This window comes from Megascapheus bottae, chromosome 3 (genome assembly GCF_031878675.1).
Source record: "Megascapheus bottae isolate mThoBot1 chromosome 3, mThoBot2.hap1, whole genome shotgun sequence".
Classification (NCBI taxonomy): Eukaryota; Metazoa; Chordata; class Mammalia; order Rodentia; family Geomyidae; genus Megascapheus; species Megascapheus bottae.
The window spans coordinates 71,272,244-71,289,873 of record NC_143511.1 but is presented as its reverse complement, the minus strand read 5'-3'; the positions used below and the strand labels follow the sequence as shown (position 1 = coordinate 71,289,873).

The window sequence follows — 17,630 nt, the reverse complement described above, 5'->3', positions numbered from 1 at the left end:
CCAGTTGCTCAAGAAAATATGCCTGGTAACACAGGGGAGGAAAACCCCTGGAGAGTCACCAAGTAGGTAAAGAAGAGTCAGTCAGAAAGCACACACAAAAGGAAATAGAAGGTGCCAGGAGTTTGGCCTAGTGGTAGAATGGCTGCCTAACATGAAGACCCAGGTTCGATTCCTCAGAACCACACGGAAAAAGCTGGAAATGGTGCTGTGGCTCAAGTGGTGGAACTTTAGCCTTCAGAAAGCCTAAAGACAGAAAAAGAGGGGGGGGGGGCAGATCAGGAACTGGAGATTGACGAGAGAATAGGGAGAGGCAAAGATTGGGGTTTTTCCTGGTGAACCTGTGTTATCTGTTCTTTAAAGCTTGAATACAGATCTTAAAATGTAGTAAGAAAAACAGAGCCTGGTACTGGTGGCTCACACCTGTGATCCTAGCTACTCAGGAAGCTGAGAACTGAGGGTTGTGATTCAAAGCCGGCCCAAGTAGGAAAGTCCACCCAACCCTTCTCCACCAGAAACAAAGTGGTGCTTGGCTCAAAGTGGTAGAACACTAGCTTTGAGTGTAAACGCTAAGGGATAGTGCCCAGCTACTGAGTTCAAGACCCACGACTAAATAAATGAAAGAAAGAAAAGAGCTTAATAGCTGAATGTGATACATGGTGTTAGGGCTTATCCTACTGTTTGTCCAACAACCACCTGGGCTTTAGTCTTTCAATGTGAAGACCCATTTGTCTCATTTCTGATGGTCCCATCAGAAGTTTCTGGGTTGTCATGGCATGTAGAAAACACTGATAAAGGGATTGTGGGAACAGTCTGCTACGACTGTCATCTCAGTAGTGTTCTTTGTTCTGAGAAGCAGGTACTGCCAAGACAGAGGCAGTGGCTCAGCACACCATTTGCAATGTGACTAATCTTTCAACCTCTTCCAGTCAAACAAGTAGCCATCCTTTACAGGAAAAAAAAAAATGCAACACACACATATCAGGTTTTAATGAGAAAATAACTGTATACTTGCATTGAATGCCTCACAATCACTATAAAACCAAAGCAGAATAATAACATTTAAGTGATTAACATACACAAGAAAGCCAGATACAGAGTATAATTTTTCAACACAGTATTGCTGCTCCCCCCCACGCCCTCCTCTAATTAATAATAATAGGAAAAAAGAAACAAAGAAAAAACTCATTTGGGTAAAGAGCAACACAAGATCAAAATTGGCAGCTTACTGAATACTTAGAATTCAGGAAATCGATTCTGTAACTAAAACTGGATATAGTCACCATCTCTTAACATTTAGGCTATTTTTTTTTTAAATATATGGTTTAGTTAACTCCTTTCAACTGGAAAAAATGTCTTTAGAGACAAGAGTCAACACTGCTTTAGTGTCCCTTGTTATGCTGTGTGTGTGTGTGTGTGTGTGTGTGTGTGTGTGTGTGTGTGTGTTCACTGGTCTATATACTGCTTCTATGCCATGGCTGAGGGTGGGGCGCATGCATGGGTACACAGAGGTAAGGAAATTACATGTGCCATTCAAGTAGATCTCCTACCACAGACAGACCCCGTTTCCATAATTTCAGCATGAGAAAGGCAAGGCATGTCAGTAGTCAGCTCCAGAGGAAAGTAAACATCTAACAATGCAGTGGGGAACACCTTTAGGAAGGCTTTTAAGTCTCGCTGAGAATCTAAGCATCTGTTGTACTTCGTGCTGGCTGAGGGTGGGTAAAGCTTCCGAGGCCAGGTTGCTCATGAGCTTCTTCCTCTTGGTTCATGAGGCAGGAATGACTTTCAGCCAGAGATCCTTTTCCCATGTTTCCATGGTTTCAGGGGCTCCTGTGGGATCCTAGAGACTAGCACAGTGCTGTGTCCAAAGTGATGGCCTGGTGTTTCTTGAATGAGTAAAACTCAAGAGCACAGAGAAAGTCTGGCATGCTCAAGGAGACTGTAATTTACATTGGATGGGATTAAAATAGGGCCATCAATAAGAACATTAAGGAGATTAGTTAGCAGAAGGCAGGTAGGAGAACTGCCAATAATTTGTAGTAGAGGACTCATAGTTAAAGTCACTGACTAGGACCAAGTCACAGAAGCTAAATTGATTTCCTCATCTATACGTGCAGTGTGGGCCCAAGATTGGCTCTGTAACTGTTATTCCTTAAGGAAGACAATCAACCATGGTCAAGAACCATGGTCAAGTTCAATCAACCACAGTCAAGTCTACTTAAACACAAAGCCAGCACACAAAGCAACCCACAAAACCAGCCAACTCTCCAGCCATCTAGCAGGTGTTATGCCTGGGGCTAGAATGCTGAGGCCTCCTCTGTTCTTACACTGCTGTCTCTCTTGGGAACCCCTCTTCATATCAGGACTTCAGTCCAGACATCTGGAACCTCCAACAGGAAATCCTTAGACAGAAATGGTCCCCCTCACACATTCATAGGAAGCAGGGAGGGGGGTGTGTGTGACCTGCCTCCTAATAAGATGTCATTTTTCTGGGGGGGGAAGATCTGTCTCCAGACCAGCTTTTACCGCTAAAAAATGGAATTCCTTACAATAAGGATCTAATTTGTTTTGTGTCAGCAATGGCTAACATTTTGTTGACTTGTTCCATCTAAACCTTCTGCCAGGAAAGATAATCTAAAAACTGCCTTGTGCCAGTTTGGCAACCATCTGCACAGTTTGGCTCTACATTTCAGTTTCCCTTCTTAGTTCTTAAGGATTGGTATACGTCATTACACAATTCCATCTTTGGATCTTGTGCCCGCCACAGGTCTGTGAATAAGCTTTATCCCTCTCAAAGTCAACACTCGTCTAATAAAACAAAAAGCAAACATAATGTATATAGCACTACATATACATGTTGTAGAATTCCAACTTATCTGAATAACGTGTTACAGCTTATGGCATAACAATATGAAAACAAAAAGGAATTATAGCGAGGTCTAATTTAATTATTGCTTTTCTTAAACCACAGTTTTCAAAGAAAGGAAACAATAATGAAGGCTTGTTAGGTTTTTTTGTTTTTTTTTTGGTGGGATCCCTCTGTCCTAGCCCATGGTCAGAAACTGAACGTTTGTCTCATCCAGAAATTTAGGGCACCCAGTTAGTGAATGCCCTTATTGCTTTAAAAGAAAGAACAAGCAAAGCTGGCATCGTCTCTAGTAGACTAAGCATCAATAGAAAGCATGGAATAAATAGGATATGTTCCTAAATGTCAAGTTACAAAACTGTTCAAAACTCTGCAAATGTGACTCATGCAAATACCATGTTAGATCAATTTAATATTATAAATACTGCATCAGCTCAGTGCCATTATATCCCTTTTCATAAAAAAGAAATTCTCACTCGCTCCTGAAGCTGGTAGACAGCTTTGGAGGAAAATAAACTATACATCCCTATACCACGATCAATCTGGAATTTTCATACATACACACACACACACACACACACACTTTATTCGTGAACACACTCCACACAAACACACAAAGGTGTACACACACAGACACACGCCATCTTTAGGATTTGTAGCTGATTCCAAGCCTGCACTTAAATTTCTATTCTATAGTTTTATCTTTCTGAAAAACACTGGTTGCTCAGCAAAAATAATCTCTCTTACTTCCTTATTTTCCCACTCCTTCCCCCCCTCCATGTTTCTCTCTCTACCTCCATGACATTTATGTATTTCATCTTTGATAGATCTAAAACAATTGATCCTCCTTCTATCTCTAAGGCCCACTTTAGAATACAAAATAGCTATAAACACCTCTTTATTCCTGGCCATCTGCCTCTCCAAGACAGAGTTTGCCCTTTCCCCCCCCTCAATTATTGCCACTTTAAAAATACCCCTACCATCTTGAACCAAGCTGTTCAATGTGTGTAGACTTTACCCATATTTATATTTTCCCCCTATCCCATCATAAAAATAGATGTTGCTCACTAAATAGAGTTTTCCTATGAAGAAACCTAACTAGGGAAATGTGTTCTAAACTGAAGATCAGTCAATAGCATATGCAGACACAAAGATCCTAAAGCTAAAATAATCCATTTGGTTTGGCTTTCTCCTATACCTTTCGCAACCTCCTGGTGTGTATTTTATGTACTGAAACCATTCATTGCTCTCAATTAGAAATAATTAAATGTAACTAGAGATTGAATCATGACTGCCTCTTGGGCACAATAAGGAGAAACACCATTTGTTTTATGGCTGCTAGAGAAAATGGGAGTCAACCCAATACCTCTGGTGCTGTGAGCGAGGGTTAGAAAGAAACAGCCCACAGCCTACATCACATCAACTGCACCAGTCTGGGCTCTACTGTCCTCCTGGTGGCCTTTTAGCCTTTGTTCTCTGCCATCACCCTGCTAGGCTGGCCTCAGTTCTGCCAGCAGCTGGTAGATTGGTTTGCTTGTGATATCTTTGTCCTTTTGGGTCAATTGTGGATGGGTCCTGATCCAGAAGTTTCTTCTTGAGTCACAAAGAAATCCTTTCTCTGCTTATTTCTGGGTCTCAAGAGTTTGATGGGTAGATTGACTTCTTTTTTGATCTTTTTTTCTCTCTCTCTCTATATATATATATTGCAGCTTGTGGTCTACGTAAGGATTGCTGAGTTTATGTGCATTTTAATAGAGTCTGTTAAAATGCTTTGATTTGATCATGTCTTGGTTTCTTGGTATCCCAAGCACCAAAGAAGTTTCCTGGGCTGAAAGAAGTTTATTCATTGTTCTCTTCCTCTTGGTTGGCATAAATGCCTGCCTCCCAGCGCAAGGCCAGAGCACTCTTTCTTCTATTCACCCGGGTGGCCTCAAGGACCTGAAAAGAGAGAAGGGGAGAAAAAATTACACACAATTCATAAATGTTAATTATGCACACAAATTAATTCCCTTTCTGGGCATCTTTTCTCTGTTTGCTGGGGGTGGGTGAAGGGTAGGAGAGAGAGAAAAGGGGGCTGGAAGGTTCTGGGTAGATATTTACTCCAAGTTAAAATTAATCTGTATGTGATCCGTACATTTCAAGAGATTTAATTTGTGTGCCTGGCAAGTTTCTTTAAACTAGACTTGCTCTGCATCACGTTTTTGTCTTATTTTGGTTTTTTGCTATGGTGTAGGGACTAAACCCAAGGCCTTGTGCATATCAGGTAAGTACTCCACCATAGTAGCACTTACCACACAGCTATACCTGCAGCCTCACAGCAAGTTTTTAAGTTGAGCAGATTCTACATGCTGTTCAGTACAGTGCTGTCCAACAGAAACGCATGTACCAATTTAACTGTTCCCTATCTATGCCATCCAATATATGTTAGCTATTTATTTTTATGTGGCTGCTATGTACTAGAAAGAGGGTCCCTGGCTATTACAAACGTATGAAAGAAACAGGGCAGAAAGCAGTGCCTAATTATGGGCCACGGTAGATTTAATTCTTCAAGCTTTGTAGATTTACATAAACTATGATCATATTGATACCACAAAAATCTTCTTTGCAGTACTTAAACATAAATAGTCATTCAATGGGTAAAAGCTTTTCAGGTCATTTAAGAAGACAATGTTTTGATGTAATGACAGGACTGTACACACTAATAAAAGAAATTAATAGGTGGTTGCTGGTGGCTCATGCTTATAATCTTAGCTACTCAGGAGGCTGAGGTCTGAAGATTGTGGCACAAAGCCAGTCCAGGCAGTAAACTCCACGAGACTCTTATCTCTAAGCAATTAGAGAAAAAGCCAGAAGTGAAATTGTGGATAGCAAAAGGCGCTCAGGGACAGTGGTCAGGTCTAGAGTCCAAGCCCCAGGACTGGCAAAAAAGAAAAAAAAAAAGGAAAGAAGGGAGGGAGGAAAGGAATAAAGAGGGAAAAAAAGAAAACAAAGGAAGAAATTAGAAATTCAAAGTCACGAACAGGATCAATGACTGTGACCATGGGGCTCTATTTCTTTTCCTTCTGACCTAAAATCATTCGTGGATGCCAGCTTCCGTTCGGTAAGATGTGGAGTGACCATATAATTAAGAATGAGAAATTATTTGAGCTCTTTATAGTTTTTTCAAGCCATACTAAATGGTCACCCACGTGACCATCGCCGAGTGAGCAGTATGTTAGCTGGTCCTGGGTGTTGTCACTGAGCTCCTTTCTGTTCAAGGCTAGCTCTCTACCACTGGAGCCACAGTGTCCCTCCCAGCTTTTTCTGTGACTAATTGGAAGTAAGAGTTTCGTGGACTTTCCTTCCTCGAGCTGGTTGAAACTGTGATCCTCCTGAGTAGCTAGGAGGATGGGCATGAACCACTGGAGCCCAGCTCTTAAGCCTTCTTTGAATGCTCGATTGACTGTAGCAAATTTAGCTTGCTCTATTTTTCCAGGAACCTATGTATTTAAAATTCATCTATCCATCCATTTTACCTATATTTTCTGGATTCCCATACCACACCACCATGGTCACCATGGAAACGTTAGCAAGGCTTGCTTTGAAGAACTTATCAAGAGCTCAAATCATTCACTTCTATTCACTGAGCTTCCATTCGTTGTTCCTTGTTTGGTTGGCTACTCAACATGATTCTCAATTTCTGATGAACTGTTATTAAAATTGATATAATACAATCTTTGTATAAAAGTCACCAGCTTTCCTGTAATTCATACAGTTTAAGATCTAAGACGGTGTTGGGGTAAAGGCAATCTACACCAAGCCATCAGAGGAGTCAAAATCCAAGCCCTCAGGGACGATGTGTGTGGGTTATGGGTGTGGCGACAAATGTCTAGCCAATTTAGATCTCTTATGCTCTGTGTGTTATTTTGATTTTCAAAGTCAAAGTAACCATAGAGGCTAATCATGTATGCCTCTGAGTCACTTAAATCACCAAGACTATGAACCAGTTACTGCTTTAATCTTCAGAACCATTCTATGAGCCTCGTGCTAACATTCATTTTCTTTACTTTTTATTTTTATGTTTTTCATCAGTCATGGGGCTTGAACTCAGGGCCTGGACATAGTCCCTGAATGTTTGTGCTCCAGGCCAGCACCCTATATCACTTTTGAGGGACAGTGCTATTTGTATTTTTCTGATGCTTAACTGGAGATAAAAATCTCATCCTGCCCAGGCTGGCTTTAAAGTATGATGCTCAGATCTCAGCCCCCTGAATAGCTACTAGGGTTACAGGTGTGAGCCACTGGCCCCAGTTCATTGACCCTTCTGTGTCCCAGGATACTGAAGCACCGGGCAGTAGGAGAAAAGGTCAATGTTGAGTTTAAAGCATTCTCAAGGCCACAAGGCTACATAGCTGCTCAGTGGCTGTAATGAGACTGGACCAATAAACACTCCATGTAAGTGGAGAGGGAGAAACACACAGCAAAAATAATAAAATGACTTGACTTAAAGTTTTGTTTCTACAGATTAAAACAAACCCAGGTTTGGGGGTGGGTGGGGACTCAAGGAATCAAACGTTCTACTATTAATTTTACCTTTCTAACACTTAGGAAATTCAAGTCAACTGCTTATTCTGCCAATATAGACAAATTTATTTATTCATTTTTTGGTCAGTTGTGGGACTTGAACTCTGGGCCTGGGTGTGGTCCCTGAGTTCTTCAGCTTGAGCCATAGGGCCACTTCCGGTTTTCTAGTGGTTAATTGGAGATAAGCGTCTCATGGACTTTAGTGTCCTAGTTGGCTTTGAACCGTGATCCTCGGATTTCAGCCTCCTGAGTAGCTAGGATTACAGGAGTGAGCCGCTGCGCTTGGCCAGTTCTAACTTCTTGAATATACTTCACCAGATTTGCCATACTATTCTTGGACCCAATCGGGATAGGAGAATAGGTCTTAATTCTTAAACTGCTGTACTCCTGGGAAGAACCACTATTAGACAACGATGAAAGTGAATGGACTGATATTCTCAATATTTGTTTTACATCCCTGAATAAAAGTTACTAGAAATAACAGCTCAAATCTATAATCAAATGCTATTTTGTAATTACATATATACAAATACACTTAAAATATATTTATCATATTTATATATAAAAGTGATGCATATAGCTAATGTAAAGAATAATTGTACCATTTAATCAACAGATTCCAGTCAATGCCTAGGTAGAGAAAGCATTCCATAAACGCATAAAGGAACATGTATAATATTATTAATGAAGGCTAGGGATGTAGTTTAGAGTTAAAGTACTTTCTTAGCATGCAGGGCCCTGAGTTTGATCTTTAGCACCATAAGAGAATTTTTTTTAATTCATTGAAGTACTGTAATTACAAACAGTATCCTCAATAAAGATGACAAAAAAAAAAAGTAGGAGTGGGTCGGGAGTTTGGCTTAGTGGCAGAGTGTTTGCCTAGCATGCACAAAGACCCGGTTCAATTCCTTGGTACCACATACATAGGGGAAAAAAAAGCCAGAAGTGGTCATGAGGCTCAAGTGGTAGAACTAGAGCCTTGAGAAAGTCCAAGGACAGTGCTCAGACTCTGAGCTCAAGCCCAGGACTGGCAAAAAAAAAAAAAAAAAAAAAGTAGGATCAATTCAATCTATATGTCCATCAACAAGAGTGAATAGTTACATACTCATTCAATGGAATATCACACAGCCTTCAGAGCAAATGCCAGAGGTATAAGGAATAGCAAAAACACATCTATAGATAATATAGACAGAATCTACATTACAATATGACTTACCATTTATAGGAAATTCTACAACATGCAAAAATGAAAGCTATTGTACACATATATGCAGTATATAGAGCATACAATACATATACACATATTAGAAAGACATGCATGGAAGTACACACCAAAAAAAGAGGAACGTATGGCAAAAAAACCCCAGAAAAATGGAAACTGGATATTAACTGGATATTATATTTGTGACATTAATTAACTTTAAAAATATTGAGCAAATAGACAAAGACAATAAGACAGGGTTCATCATCTTATTGTGCTCTTTTATTGGAATGCTGGCTCTGTATCAGGAAATTAAGATTTGTTTTGATGAATGTGATCTTTTGGGAATGTGACATGTGTATCTGACTTTTAGCTGGGCTTCAATAAATTGTGAACTGAGTGAACAAACATGTGATTATCTCTATATACCTATAGACTGGAAGCAATTCTTTCGAAATAAAAAGAAGGAAGGAGCTGTGGCTCACTGTGGTAGAGCACCAGTCTTGAGTAGAAAAAGCTCAAAGACAACAGCCAGGTCCTGAGTTCACCTCCACAATGGACAAAACCAAACCAAACAAAAAACAAATAGTAATAAAAAAGAAAAAAAAAACTACAGAAATAAACATGAAGAATAGTGTTTCTCACAGTGAGAAAAGATGGAAAAAGAAAAGAAAAAATTAAAGAGAGAAATACTGTGCTTTTTTGCAGCACAAATATTTGTGAAATCTGGGCAAAAAGGAAATTGTAGGTGAAAGGAGACCATGGAGGAAGGCTAATATTTAAGATTGAAAAAAAACAAACCCAGACACATGTCTGACATACATATACACACACTCAAAAGCCATCTATGGGTTTCAAGATTGGCAGGAAGAACTGAGATAGTTTTCATATGTAATAACTCATCTTAAATCCATGAGATGGAATGTTCTGGGTTTGTGTCATCATAACAAATTGGTCAGAACCAACAGCCCGTCCTCCATGAGCTGCAATTGTTTTCTAATCTGACCCAAGCATGTTTGCTATTAATGCCTAAAGAAATGGAAAGAATCCCAACAGCCCATCAGTTGTGCCCTCTAGTTCAAGGATCTTCCACGGATGGGCAACAAGGTCTTTTGAAGCCAGCCACAGCACAGCAAACAACGGCATGGTGCATCCTTGCTGTGTGGACCATGGTGTTTTGAGGCGGTCCCCCAATTCAGAAAGGCAGGAGGAAGAACATATGGAGACAGGCCGCTTTTCTTGTCATTCTCATTGAACATAACAGGAAATGGCAAACCACAAAAGCATGCACCTGGGTCAAGCATGCAATAAGACCAAGATAAACAAGTTGAAAAGGTACCTCGGAAGTCACCTTGCAAGACAGTAACTTAGAGGTGTACTGGCAGAGAGGGAAAAGACCAGGGTTAGTGCACAGCAGAGACTCACAGAATGCCCCCAGCTGGGAATCTGCACCCAGCCAGGAGCAGATGGAGAGGGAATAACTTCCGGAGACTGTTAACATACCACCTAGGACTTGCATCATCTGATATTCATTTATTTAACAGTCTGTATCTCTTGAAACAAGTAGATACCCTATTGTGCATTAATAAAAATATCAGATACGCTAGACCTTGTTAATTCAGCCATTGGCTTTCATTGAATGTTGTCCATTGAATTAACAAGATTCCCTCCCATCTGAGGATAGCCAGCTGCCTGTCAGCCAGGTCCTTGACGGCCATTTTGGATTTGATTAGACTATAGCCAAATGGCCTTCACTCTTCCTTTAAGCTTCTCTGAACTGTAAAGCAATCTTATAGCCTGCTATACTATTAAAAGAGGACCTTAATCATAGGCAAGAGTTTTAGGGCAAAGTTTCTGGAAGTAGATTCTCTTAAGATGGGTCTATCTAGAAAGACCATATAACTCCACTAACCAGAACCTAGAGAAGAATCACACTGTGCTTAAATGCAGTCATATAGCTCATAAAGCACCCACAGGTCAGTTTCCTAAAGGACTTCTTGGTGCCTTTGGGAAAAGCAATCCAAAGAGTTCGTTGTCAGTATTCCAAACGTGTGTACTGAATTGGCCACGTCTTCTCCAAGCCTCTTAGCAAACTCTAATCCCAGATGACATCAGACCCAGAGAAGAAGCACTTCCACTTAAGATAACATCTGCTGCTAAGAGGAACCAAGGTAAGAGGGCACTGTTATGGCTGGGGGTTCAGTGCAAACATTTTGCAAACACCCCAGACTAAAGGGATGAGTATGGCTGAAACCCAGCTCCCTGTTCCTCCTGTCAACAAAACTATAAGGCCTGAGGCAGGAGACCACCTCACAGGAGAAAGGTGGTGATTCCCTTCCATATGCAGTTATTTTTTGTTGTTGTTCTAGTATTTGCACCCCTACACAAAAAGTAGGACATCTGCAGAATATTTAGAAAACAAGTGCATAGGTCACTGTGAAATGCCTCTGTGCCTGTGGGGTGACATCTAACAAAGCTGCTGATATATGGTTTGGAAGCGTGGGCAGAAAAGAAACAATACATTATCATCTTACCCTCAAAAAAAGGGCCAGACCAAAGATAACCTCGAGGCAAACTCTAAACCTAAACCAGGGCTACAAAGAAGAGCTGGCTAAAGTGACCTAGTAGACAAAAACATGCCTAACAGGCTCAGGGAGGGGCTGTGGCACCCACTAGTGAAATGTCTGCTGCAGCCGGCACTCTTCCATCCTCCAGGGAGCTAAGCCAGTGTTCCCTGCAGTTTGGGGTCAACAGAGGAAAAGCCAGCCAGCCAGCCTGCCTGCCTGCCTTCCATTCTTCCTTCTTCCTTCCACTTTTAAAGAGACTTTCAGGATCTGACTTCAACTCCAGAAATCCTTTTCACTTGGGATATGAAAGGCAGTAAATTCGCATGGGCTTCCATCAAGTGGACCCCAACGTTTAAGGTGACTGCATAATTTATCACTTAAACCAGGCTACTTCAAAAAATAAAAGGGGATGGGATGGTATTCATGATGCTGGGACAAAAGGCAAAAAAAAAAAAAAAAAAAAAAAACTAGAAGTGACCTAGATAAAAAGGGTAGTTCATCAAACCTGGCTGTAATTGTGGGGTAGGCGTGATGGCCTTGATGAATGCTAGGGAAGTAGAGCTGGTATGACACCCTTGATGACCCAAGGCTCTATGGACACTGAGGAACAGCTAGCTCTTCAGTCTCATTCTAGACAAAAAACTAGAGAGGCAGGTGGCTTCCTTCATAGCGTATGTAGATCCCACGTGCCAAGTTCTCAGAGTTGAGGGTAGTGGGGTTAGTTGGGTGATTTTTAATTGTCATTTAAGGTAGCTTTTTCCCACCAAACTGCACATGGGCAGCACATAAGGATTATCCAGAAGAGATTTCGAAGGAACAGCATTTCCTATGCTAATATGTATCATGGATACAATCAATGCCGATAAGAAACATTGGGGATGGTTCCGGAGTGCTTACATTCTTCTTCCCTCCCTGTGAGGCCCTCGCGTCACCCCCTTCACATCCAACGTCTACTGTACCTATCTTGCAGTGAGCCTGAGCTGGACTTGCCAACAAAAAGATCTACTTCTTGATCACAGATATTTTTCAGATAGGAAGCAAACCCCCAAATCCAACTCCAGGCATATTAAACCACACAGAAACTGATTTTAGAACCACGATGCATGCAAATCAGGTAACTGTATATACATCCACGCCTAAACTGGAAGACTGTTCAATGCACTGACAGTCACCCTCTGAGAAGTGAAAGGGAAGGAGGGAAAACTTACACTACTATCATCCATTCTCTCGCGCCTTTTAGATCTGTGTGTCTCATAGTCTTCCATGAGGGTCTGCATCAGGTTCTTAGGCCTCTGGGCTCCGGCAGCCTCTTCGGAAGCTAAGTCAGGCTGCAAGCTGGGACCTTCAGTGGTGGGGGATGGAGGAGGTTTGACTTTCTCTATTTTCCCTGAAACAAAACACGAAGAGAATACCCTTTCTAAGCTTATCTTCTCACTGCTTTCAGAAAAACACGCATGCACACAAGCGCACGCGCATGAGCACATGCACGTGCACACACACACACACACACACACACACACACACACACACACACACACAACTGGGACACGGTGGCATCAGAACGGTGGTTAAAAGTAGGCCATTTCATTATAGAGAACAAAGCATTTAAAAGACAGCAGCTGTAAATCAATCCATTAATCCAAAAAGACTTTAAGGATGCCAGGCCAAACACATCAGTTAGCTCAACTAGGCCTAAAAGGAACTTAGCATGAATATTTGATTTCTGCCGCACAACACAGTATTAGATTGTCAGAGGAGATGGTGCCTTTGAGCCCTAGGGGACCATGATTTACAGATGAGGAAACCTAAAAGTAAGCAAGGAAAAGGCAATGCTGAGGTTGGGAGAGGCAGGAGGAATAAGACCCAGGTGTCCTGGTTTCCTGCCTCTATGTCAAAAGTAGCCAGTTGTCAGCTTATCTGCCAGGCTTTCTGCATAGACTACGAACTGTCAAAAAATAAAAATAAAAATGGGGACGAGGTCTGCCCTCCCATGTCAGCAGACACCCAGAAGGGTGTTCTGTCACAGACAGAACAGGGTCCTCAATTTCACAATCACCATTTCATGAATAATTTAGAAAACTCAGGAGGTGGAGACTGAGGTTCGAAGCTAGGTGGGGCAGGAAAGTCTGTGAGATTCTTATGTCCAAAAAACTCAGAAAAGCTGGAAGTAGCACTGTGACACAAACAAGTGGTAGAGAACTAGCCTTGAGCAAAAGGAAGCTCAGGAATAGTATACCCGGGTTTCAGTTCAAGCCTCAGGACCGGCACCAAAAATAAATTAAATCATTAATATTTAGGACAGAAAGCATTCCATGAACCTAGGAACTATTTCACTGACATCTCAAAGACTCACATGACCATAAAGTAAGCATAAACAACTTGGTGGGTATTTTGTAAAACATTTTTTGTGATCTGGCAACTAACAGAAGCAGATGCTAATTTGCCAGGTTGACTATCGTCAGTTTTCAGTTCATCTCGCCAATGTCCGGGTCATCTCCTACAGACGTTCTTCCCACATGAAATGTCTAGACTGCCTCGAGCTCCAGCTTTTCACACTGTGCACCCCAGTGTGGACCCAGTGGCACCAGTGGTTTCCTGGCAGTTCTGTGAAAGCCGTTTCACACATAGACTAGTATCCTATCTGGTCAATGGGAACCATCTGTCTTCTCAATTAGACTGGGAAATCATCTGATGACACAAACTCTCTCTGAATTCCTTTAGTTCATTTGACTACAGATCTGTAACCACCACTTTGCATCAACACAGCATTTCCTTCATAGCCTCAGGTCACTTATCCCTTACAACCTGCAGTAGGGTTGGATGGCACTGACATCCAGGGATAACACTGAGGCTCAGGTGCCAACTTCACTGGAGTCCCATTGGACCGAAGCCTGGCAACCCAAACGCAGTGCTGATTATGGCCAAATTGTATGACAGGATGTAAGGACAGCAAAAGGTTCCTAAAGGAGAACTGGTCAACCATTTATTTTATTAAGATGCTTGTTTCTTTTTAGTCTGACGAAAGTCTACCTCATATGGCAAGCATTACCAGTGACAGCCACTAGAGGTCACAGGAAGCAAGGAAGGTTTGGCAGATCTGGACAGCTGCCATCACAGAAGTAGGCAGATGGAAGTCTCTTGGAGAGGGCTCCTGTGATAAAACCCTTGTCATAGCTTGGTGGCCCGGGGGGGAGGGGGGGTGCGCCTATTGACAGTGCCTCAGATAAAGGAAGTCCTTTGCCTCATCTTCAATCTCTGTTTGGAGTCAGTATTCCAGGAAACTATCTTGGCTGGGCCCTAGGATCTCCAAACATTTCCCCATGGTATGATTCAAACCCATGTACTAGGATTCTATGTGCCATTGTGGCAATCACATGGACTATTTAAAAGAAGAGGAAGGAAGAAGGAAGAAGGAGAAGGAGAAGAAGGAGAAGGAGAAGGAGAAGAAGCAGCAGCAGCAGAAGAGGGAGTACTCCACACCCAACACCTTCGTCAGAAGCCTGAGTTTGCAACAGATGTTCTTGTGACTCTCATGTACAACAGTGAGAAACTTCTGGAACTCCTACTACAGGAGACCACATTATAGATGCCATCACTGCTGGGGCCACTGTACAGGTCTGAGAAGGAGTCGCCTGTGTAACAACCTCCTCAGGCTCCTTAAAATTCTTTGACATAAAAGGCGCTAGTGGCTCATGCCTGTGATCCTAGCTACTCAGGAGGCTGAACTCCGAGGATCACCATTCAAAGCCAGGAAGGGAAGGAGTGTTTGTGAGACTGTTTTCTCCAATTAACCACCAGAAAACCAGAAGTAGAGTTGAGGCTCAAAGTGATAGAGCATTAGCCTTGCGCTAAGGTGGAATAAGGGTGTGGGAAGGAAACCAGAGCCCCAGTCTAAAGTGAAAAAGCGAAGGGACAGTACCCAAGCCCTGAGTTCAAGCCTCAGGATTGGCACAAAAATAAACAAGTAAATAAATATGTAAATAAACAAACACACAAATATGTAAAATCTGTTGATCCAGGTTGAGAGAGATGAGGAAAAATAATGGAAGGGGTAACACTGATCAAGATGCATTGTACTTAGAAATTAATGTGTTTAATTGAAATCCCTTTGCACAACTACTTAAAATAAAACACTTTAAAAAATATAATTTGTCCTTGCTTCAAGCTTTATCGGCTCTACAAATCCTCAGATCTTTCTATCTTTGCAGGCAGTGCACACCCACAGAGTTCAGAAATTCTATAAACTCTGTTGTTCTCTTCCACAGTGGTACTCTGAGGCCAATTCATAAGCAAGAAAGAGTGGCAGAATTTCACTCCAGATTAGCAGAGGGTATCTCTCAACATGAGCAGAAAAGAAAACTGGGAAGCATGAATTTGTGTTTCCTGTTGACTTATCAGAAATAGTTAACCGCATTTTCATCCAGAGAAGGCAAGCCATGCTTGGCTGCCCTTCAAGAGTTTCCAAACAAGATGGACTTCCCCTGGGCTTTTGTGGCAGGCTCTGCTGACAGGGGGCAGAGAAGAACCTACAATTTCTCCCACCCAAGGAAACAGAGAGAAGAGGGTAGGTTATAAGACAAAACACTCCTCTCCTGCCATACCAACAAATTGAACTTAAAACTAAAACAACAACAAGACTATAAATGCCAACTTTTTTAATTTAATTGTGATCAAGCTTTATTAGTTGTGATTATGACTGTCCATGTACAGGGAGGCAAAGATCTAAACTCAAAGATCCTTTGTCTCTCAATTTCTCAAAAGAGAAAAAGCCATCGCCCACTCTTACTTAAAAATCGAAACTGAATTGAACAAAAAACCACCCACCAGATAACATGCTTTGGCCCAGGGCTCTTTTTCAAGTACCTCCTTTCTTCACAGAGCATTGGAGTGGGCTTGCAAACATCTGAAGTGACTCACTCACACGTCCCCGCAAAGAACACACAGAGGTCAGACTTGGATTTTATAATTTCCTCTCCACTCAGTGAAAGGGAGCAGTGCCCTGCTTGCCAATGGCCCCAGAGCACATGGGCGGGTGCAGTTCCATCTGTGCCCACGAGCTGGTGCCTTATTCGTTCATCCCTCCTTTGAAGGCCCCAGAGTGGGAGAATATAATAATATGAGTCATCAGATCCTAAACTTTGCTCAGAACTGAGAAATGTCCTTAACATGGTAAGGTAGATCTTAGGGCAAAGTGACTGCTTCCAAGGTAAGCCGGGGTGGAGGTGGCAGTGGGGGTGGGGATTGCTGAGTTGCTGATATTGGATCTACCTTATGAATACAACTGGGGATGATCAGAACCTAGAAGGGGGAAGCATAGTTTGAAATCAAAGTTATTCAGAGCACTTGCTTTAGCAAATGGGGCTGAGGCTATAGCTCAGTGGCAGAGTTCTTGTCTAGCATGCACAATGCCCTTGGCTCAACTCCCAGTACTACAAAAGAACAGTAAGAAAGAACAAAAATCAGCACTGAACAAATAGTAAAAATGAAAGTCTTAATGATTAGTAAATTCTCTATCAAAACCGTTTTTATTAAACTGACTTCTGGCAATATGGCTGACTTAGTTGTGGAAGTATAGCTTGGGTGGAGGTGGAAATGTTATAGTAACACGGTTTTATTGTCACTAATCTAGTAAATGATGTGCTTAATTTGTTCTGGCTTAAATGTTGGAGCACCTACCTAGGAAGTGTAGAGTCTTGTTTAAAACCTCTGTACCACCAATAATAAAATTAAAAATTACAAAGCTGACTACTGAAAATGCATTCCTGAACTCAGTTGTTTAAGAGAAACTTTAGTTCTAAAGAAACTCTCAGATAGGAACAGAGGCAATTGTCTAATGTGTGTTCGATTCCTTATTCCAAGTTCACAACCACTTAAGTGCACCTCTTAAAGTAGATTTGCTAAAGTGTTCTTGGGCCTTTTTAGAAAAATCTTACAGTAACTGTAGTAACACTTATTGGGAACCTTTTTATGTTCCAGAGATTGTCTTCACCTTTTTGTGAAGTAAATATTATTTTATTTGCAATTTATTGATGATAGAATTGAGGCGTATTAGGGAGTGAGAAGTAAGCCACTTACACCGCTAGCAAAGCAGCCAGAGTCAGAAATTTACTTTTCAATAAAGGCAAAGAGGTAACTATCATACTTATTTGGCAGTGAGAAATAAAAGAACAACTGATAATATGTGATGTTAGCTGCATACCAGATTAGGGAAACCTTTAAATTTCCCTTCAAAGTCATGAGAAATAAAATCATTACAAGAACTACAAATGGATTCTTTCAGGCTGCCTTACTTTCTCCTCTGATTTTCTGCTTCTCAAGTGTTCCATCCACTTCTCCAAATACAGGCTTAATCACAGAGATGATGTGGATCTGAAATTCCAATCTCCTTGGGAAATCCACAACAATTAACAACTGCTAGTAAAAGATTCAGTCA

The 17,630-nt window shown here is 41.5% G+C and overlaps 1 protein-coding gene across 6 annotated transcripts in view; it reads right to left on the bottom strand.

The window, feature by feature from the left end:
- Positions 1-970: 970 nt before the first annotated feature.
- Positions 971-17,630, bottom strand: part of Palm2akap2 (PALM2 and AKAP2 fusion) — a 396,491-nt gene continuing 379,831 nt past the window's right edge. For 3 of the 6 annotated variants that reach the window (XM_090330409.1, XM_090330412.1, XM_090330414.1), the window contains 3 exons: positions 12,406-12,584; positions 9,970-10,008; positions 971-4,804 (listed from right to left, as the gene is read on the bottom strand). In XM_090330409.1, coding sequence (XP_090186535.1) covers positions 4,706-4,804; positions 9,970-10,008; positions 12,406-12,584 — 317 coding nt within the window. In that variant the 3' untranslated portion in view covers positions 971-4,705. The remainder of the gene's footprint in view (positions 4,805-9,969; positions 10,009-12,405; positions 12,585-17,630) is intronic. The other 3 variants (XM_090330410.1, XM_090330413.1, XM_090330411.1) reach the window with 2 other exon arrangements.